The sequence below is a fragment of the Priapulus caudatus genome, unplaced genomic scaffold (genome assembly GCF_000485595.1).
Source record: "Priapulus caudatus unplaced genomic scaffold, Priapulus_caudatus-5.0.1 Scaffold24, whole genome shotgun sequence".
NCBI classification, from domain to species: Eukaryota; Metazoa; Priapulida; class Priapulimorpha; order Priapulimorphida; family Priapulidae; genus Priapulus; species Priapulus caudatus.
The window spans coordinates 60,855-67,787 of record NW_014577085.1 but is presented as its reverse complement, the minus strand read 5'-3'; the positions used below and the strand labels follow the sequence as shown (position 1 = coordinate 67,787).

General features: G+C 42.8%; 1 protein-coding gene across 1 annotated transcript in view; it reads right to left on the bottom strand.

The window, feature by feature from the left end:
* The window catches only part of LOC106813619 (dynein heavy chain 8, axonemal-like), a 30,990-nt gene that overhangs the window by 17,763 nt on the left and 6,294 nt on the right, over nucleotides 1-6,933 (bottom strand). The window contains exons 4-14 of the mRNA XM_014817805.1: nucleotides 6,316-6,469; nucleotides 5,921-6,078; nucleotides 5,354-5,561; nucleotides 4,096-4,257; nucleotides 3,183-3,407; nucleotides 2,705-2,877; nucleotides 2,178-2,356; nucleotides 1,663-1,850; nucleotides 1,184-1,378; nucleotides 901-1,035; nucleotides 147-312 (exon numbers count right to left, since the gene is read on the bottom strand). Of these exons, the coding sequence (XP_014673291.1) occupies nucleotides 147-312; nucleotides 901-1,035; nucleotides 1,184-1,378; nucleotides 1,663-1,850; nucleotides 2,178-2,356; nucleotides 2,705-2,877; nucleotides 3,183-3,407; nucleotides 4,096-4,257; nucleotides 5,354-5,561; nucleotides 5,921-6,078; nucleotides 6,316-6,469 (1,943 nt within the window). The remainder of the gene's footprint in view (nucleotides 1-146; nucleotides 313-900; nucleotides 1,036-1,183; nucleotides 1,379-1,662; nucleotides 1,851-2,177; nucleotides 2,357-2,704; nucleotides 2,878-3,182; nucleotides 3,408-4,095; nucleotides 4,258-5,353; nucleotides 5,562-5,920; nucleotides 6,079-6,315; nucleotides 6,470-6,933) is intronic.

The window sequence follows — 6,933 nt, the reverse complement described above, 5'->3', positions numbered from 1 at the left end:
ATATAACTCCTATTGTCCTAGAATGTTAGACGATTAATAAAATACTTGTACATTGCAAAAAATAATAATTTTCAATGTCATTTAACTTTTCTCAGCACTGAAATCAGTAAAAAATATCCTCTCTGGTCTTGAGCGTATTGAACTACAAACCTGCTTCAGTTTGAGCATCCACGGAGTGTGGTGGATGAGGCCCGACTGCTCGATCACCGTGGCGATGGCAGCTTCCAGCTCCGGGTAGCCCGCGCTGTCCAGCACGATGCCCGGAAACAGGTCTGCGATGAGAGACAGGAAGAGCGGCTCGTCCTCATCTATCTGTAGGAATTAAACAAGCAGGCATGTATGCAGAGTGCCTGCTCTAAAAGCGCGAAACAAGAAGTCAATGTGTATATCTTGCACGTGTCTGTAGGGACTGCTGAGTCACTGCTCATAATGTGGGAGATGAGATCTATATATACTCTATGCAAATTTGGAAGAAAGCATTTTATGCTGTGCCCATTTTTGTGTTTCATCTACCTATCTGACTGTTACATACATGCATGCATACAGATACTGACACATACATGCATGCATACAGATACTGACACATACATGCATGCATACAGATACTGACACATACATGCACATGCACAAACACACACCTCATGCACATGTATGCACAGATACAGATACAGATACCGACACACAAACGCACGCACGCACGCACGCACACACTCAAGGTGCACACACACGCATGCACGTATGATGCACACGCACGTACGCACGCACGCACGCACGCACGCACGCACACACACACACACACACACCATACCCGCACGCGCACGCGCACGCACACGCACACGCACACGCACACACACCATACGTAACACAACACATATGATATAATCCATTACATGCACGCACCAGTTTAGATAGGTTCATGTCCCTCAGTACGCGCATGACGACCGTAGCCTCACTGTCGCTCTGGTTGCTCCGCTTCACAGCTCCAAGTGTTCTCAACACTGACAAGATGTTGCGCAGACCGAAGTCATAGTGGACCTACAACATATCGACATTCCACATCCGGTAAGAACTTTACTTTATGGTAAGAATAAACATCCGGGTCTTTGGGGCGGTGTGCTGAGCAGAACCTGACTTGCTTAGTTTAATGTCTAGAGGCAGGAGCCCACAGCACTATAGCACGCACCTGTTTACTGAGCTGTTCTTCGCACAGCCTGTAGAGCGTGTAGAACTTGCGTGCCAGTACCACGTTGTCCATGAAACCCACGCTTGCCAGCTTTACGCGGATGATGATCTGTCGGTCCGGAACCATCATGGCCACCGTGCGGAACTGCACCTTTAAATTCTCAGGCAGCTCTTGTCGTCCAGCATAACCCGGGTTCTGGACATCGCAAAATCACATGATTGTTTACGAGATTTTTATGACAAAAATAAACATAATGTAGTTTAAAAATGTACGTACAAAATTTAATTTCAAAGTTCAATTTAATTGAAAACTTTCCATATATGATATGCACAAAATATGTTTATGGTCATGTTACAATAGAAATAAAATCAATGTATGTAGCTATACCTTCGCCCATCACATCGACAATATCGCACGGATTCTTTCATAGAAAAAAAGAAAACAGAGGCCAATAGGAAACGACTCGCAAAACATCGTACCATGGTGATGAATATTCCAAACTCTGGATTCACCGCAGTAGTGCTGCCATCTGTGAACACAAGCTGCTTTTGGTGCTCCTTCTTGCCGGTGAGTACGACAGCAATCTGTTGAGCTGCGACAGACAGCACTGGCAGCTCTATCCGGTTAAATTCATCGAAGCAGCCCCACGCCCCCGATTGTGCTAGTCCTGCACGACAAAAGTGGTACAAGAATTATCATCATCAATATTACTTATCGACATGACATTTAGTCTAGCATCATGAATCGCTGATTTACATGTCATACACAAATTCAATGAAGACCGAGTGATGGTCCAGTTTTGTATATGGTCTAGCATTTGCCCTGAATTGTATAGACTAAAAGAATTTTACAATATGAGGAATAAATTACATTGCATAGTTGACAAGACTGCATTGTAGTACGTGTCACACGTACCTGCCACGTTTACTGTAGAATATAAGCCATGATCTATCGCTGTCACGAATTTATCGACCATTAATTAACTGTTTGCTACCTTTGAAGATGCGCCCCAGGCCTCGGTAATCCATCTGGTCAGAGCAGTTGAACACAACCACATATTTTCCCAGGCATCGTCCCATATCCTTAACAGATTCTGTTTTCCCGGTTCCCGCTGGCCCAGCCGGTGCTCCTCCCATTGACATGCCGACTGCCTGGGCTAGGGTGATGTAGCACCTATAATGTGAATCACACATGAAAAGACGTGTGATGACGAGAGGAAAGTCAGAGATGAGATCTAGCCAGCAGAGTAGCAAAATCTTGTCTGGAAGTAAATCTGTAGTACAACTGTCGATGTATGACCAAACACCTAAGCTTACCTTTACTGCTATAGGTATTTATATTGACTTAATTACTAATTAATTAAGCTACCTTATTAACTATCTATTTGTGGCTTTCTTGTGTTTGTTTGGATAATTCATGGCCTCGGCTCCTTATGTCAGGGTGTACTTAAAGACCTTTATCTGCAAGTTACGCTAACCTTGAATCATATTTGTCAGTGGACAGCTATGTATATTTTCATACCTGTCAGTTAGAGGTGTAATAACTAGACGTTCTGTGCAGCCCAGAAACTCATTCTGGTAAGTGAAGTTCACGTTTGTGATGGAGATCAGTGTGCAATCCGCATCCTCGTTGAAGTAAAACCGTGACTGCTTCAACCACTCAAAGTCAGCCGTAGACTTTACTCCCATACGACACTGCGGCAGGAGAAATTAATGTACAAAGACTATTCCACCACTGGCTCTAAAAAGCTACATGCTACACGTGTCTATTATATACGATACACATATGCTAAGATTTTACATGTGTTCAGTTACCGTGGGTATAGATTGCTCACAAGTCTGTTTATTATATAGGAATGGGAAACCCAAATTAACTCCACAGTTCAGATGTGCCAATGTAGACGTGGAGAAACGGGTGGCTTCCGTGGGCACATATATGAATATAAATATATAATGATCTAGTGAATATGATGATATATGAATATATAGATATGAAGTACCAGATCGTCGAATATGTCTCGTTGGTGAACGTGGATGGTGATGAGCGTCTCGAACTTGGTGCGCTCGGCGCGCGAGAGCTCCGCCGTCGTCCGTCCAATCAGCGCGTTCAGCATGCCGAGGAAGCTCTGATTGGTCAATGGCATCGCCTTCTTGTCGGTCCTAGCCTTCCTGAGCGCCGCTTCCGAGTCCCTCGTCCAGATCATCTGTATGCCCAGCAAGCCGACCTGTGGAGAATTAAGGAGCATGAGGCACAGACGGTGATGATATTTTACTAGTCTACGTGAGGAGACACCCTGCATAGAGTGGACACCAGTCTATAATTTATAGACTGGTGTCAACTCTATGCAGGGTGTCTCCTCACGTAGATACTATTGGTGATTGTCTGAGGGTGCTAGAGTAAGGTTTCCATTAAGTTACCTTACATAGAGTATGGATTGTATTTGACACTAATGAAAGGTTGATTTCCAAAAGCCAATCTAATCTACTAGAGGTACTGGCATAGTACACCGTCTGTGTGCTCACCAGCAGGAGGTTAACATATTGTGTTGTTTATGAAAAAAAATTCATTTAATAAATTTAGTTAACTGTATTGTTCTTAGTGTCCTAGAAGCGACGCCACTGGGCTGAGGAAACGGAAGAAGGGGGTAGCAACGAGGAGCAAGAAATGGCAGGAACATGATGTTCGTGAATAAATGTGTAGTAAATTTTAAAGAACCGACTACTGCTTTGATTCATCAGTCTGAATACATACACACAACATTACATTAACCACATGATTACACACACACACGCACGCACGCATGCACACACGCATGCACGCACGCACGCACACACACACACATGCAACGCAAATACATTCACATTAGTTCTTTGTTTCTATGTATGTTTCCAGTGATAAATAAGTAAACATGCCTGCGCAGGAAAATGCTGCAGAAACTGCATCAGGTTGAAGTCCTTGTCGTTGACGGCGTCGGCGGCCGCGCGAATGACACCATGTAGTGACTGCTGCGCCACCTGTAGGAGAGACATGAGCCACTCCTCGATGGGGCCTTGTGCCTTCACGGGTCTCTCCAGCTACACGCAGAGAAGTAAACATTCACTTAAACACTCCTTACAATACATGAGTTTCAATGATATGAGCTACAGTAAACACCCGTGCTTTTAAGAACCTCCAGGCTGAAATTGGACCAATAAAGCACCTATTATATAAGAACCTCTTCAGCCTGATAAATTAAACAGGTTCTTATATTAAAAAATGCCAGAAATTAGAGCAAAATGGGGCAATCCAAGTATGTGTGCTACACCATTGGAAACCAATAACATGTAGTTCCAGATAATATTAATACCTCCTCACAGGAGGATTGGATTTTCCAGGGGGTATTTTGCCTCATTTTCCAGTAAATGTTGGGGCTTGATTTTGACGATACAGAGGATTGAGGGGGAGGATGGTGTGAATATTATTAGTGTCAATTATTCACTAATTAAAGCCAATTTTACCTAGATAATGTACACAATATCTCCCCCAAAATTAAGAACCTCTTTAAGAACCTCTTCAGGCTGATTTCTCACTATGTACCATATATATAAGAACCACTTCAGCCTGAAACAGAAAATCACGGGTTCTTTTATGCGGGTGTTTACTGTACTTCTCAATGGGGCCTTGTGCCTTTACAGGTCTCTCCAGCTATGCATGCGGAGAAGTAAACATTCCGTCACAGCGTAAACATCAGCCACAAATAACAACAACTAATGAATCTCACAAACATGATAAATGCATAAAACATGCATAAACATGCATAAAACGCCTAATAAAACGAGGGGATAGTAGGATTGGATATAGACACTGATGTGGATATGATTATAGATTGGACATGGTTTTAAACTGATGCCTTCTTGGTGCCCACTTCTGGATTCATGCACCTCTTTTCGTTCAAACATAAAAGCACACTTCATCTCAATTAAAGTAAAAAAATTCTTTCAGCACACTCCTTACTGTCATGTATTGCGTCCACGAGATGGCGTGACTAGTCTAGAATAAAACAAGTTGAGTGACCGCCAAAATGCCGTGCATGTTTTGTTTGTGAACCTACACAGAAACACTTGAATAGATACACAGAAACACTTGGACAGAGGCCAAGACGTAACACAGAGGCCAAGACATAACACTTACCTCTATAGTTTCACCTTCTGAGGAGACGATCGCCAAAATGCGGTCATAATCCTTTCGATGAAACTCTACAGTCTGAGTGTTATCGAACACGCTCAGTAGATGGCGCTGTATGTTGTGAGAGTTGCTCGCCTGGCCGAGGATCTCTAGCAGAGTTGGGTCGGACACGAAGAAGAAACGAGGAAACAGCGCTCGCTTGCTCTCCAGGTACCTGCAAATACGACGTCAACAAATCTGTGCGTTTCATTGCGAAGGGGGTCGATGCATAACCAGGTAGATGAACGTCTCTGCATTTTTCTATACCCACAGCATATACGAAGACGGTTGTGGTCATATGTGGCACCTGACCTACGATGGCCCAATTGGAGGCAGCCTGTTACGGTGCAATTACCAAATGCGTGCTGCATGGTAGAGTATTCTAGAATATATATAACTTGCACTAGAGTTGCTTAAAAATAAACACATAAAAAACTCATGGTGCATTTCCCATAGATTTATAGACATAAAAGTAAATATTTATATAATAATAATAATTATTATTATTATTATTATTATCTAATTAATAAATACCCAGTGAGTGACTTCTGGCAGGTTTCGAGTTGCTCGAGTATGTGAGGCAGCAGCAGCATCTCATCACAGCTACAGCATTCTACGACCCTCCGAACCTCCCTCGCCTTCTGCATGATCTTTTGCCACGATCTGTCGATGCCATTGAACCTGTGCGCTTCCTACGTTCAAAGCAGCTTTTTAAAAACACGTGAAATACTGTTCCGCCACCTCATCTTCTAGTTGCACTTGCAAACGCGTTTCGTTTTTCGAGGAAGACTATGTGCCACATGATGCATCACTCGTAAACCACTTGATAGGGGCTGAAGAATGCTGCTGATGGAGCAAAGAAATCCAAACGAAGAGGGGAGTTAGCATAGGACATTTGTTTACGACTGCGGCACTCGACGGCAGCGTACCTTGGGCAGCTGGCGCGCGATGTCTCCGCCGATGAAAACGGCCTCCAGGTACAGCCACAGGTTCTGTACGGTGAGCCAGGTGTTGATGACCTCTATGCTATTGGAGAGGTCTCTCACCCACGTCTGTATTGCCTTCCTGTAGTGCGTGTTGTACCTGCGTGCGATGAGGCACAGTTTGTCTTTACACACAAGGAGTGTTGGTATGTATCGGAATAGAGTTAGCACTGTTTAAGGAAATCTATTTGAAAGTAAGGATAGGTTATCTTATCAAAATAATAATTATAATTCTTCATATTTTTTCTTCTTCGTCTTTCTCCTCTCTTTCACCATTTTATTCATTGCTACCATTTCCATTATTATTGTCACTGTCATCATCAATATTAACATTATTATCATCATCATCATTGTTATTATCGTCATCATCATCATCATCATCATTATCTTCTTCTTCTTCTTGCTATTTATTCTTCCTTCTTTACTAACACTTTTTCACAATATAACCAAGTAACCACTACATTTACTCTCCCTATTCCTTTTATTACTAAACATTAACATTAATTATTAACTTACTAATGAATAACAATTACTCACTTACTACTACATACCTGTTACTCAGCA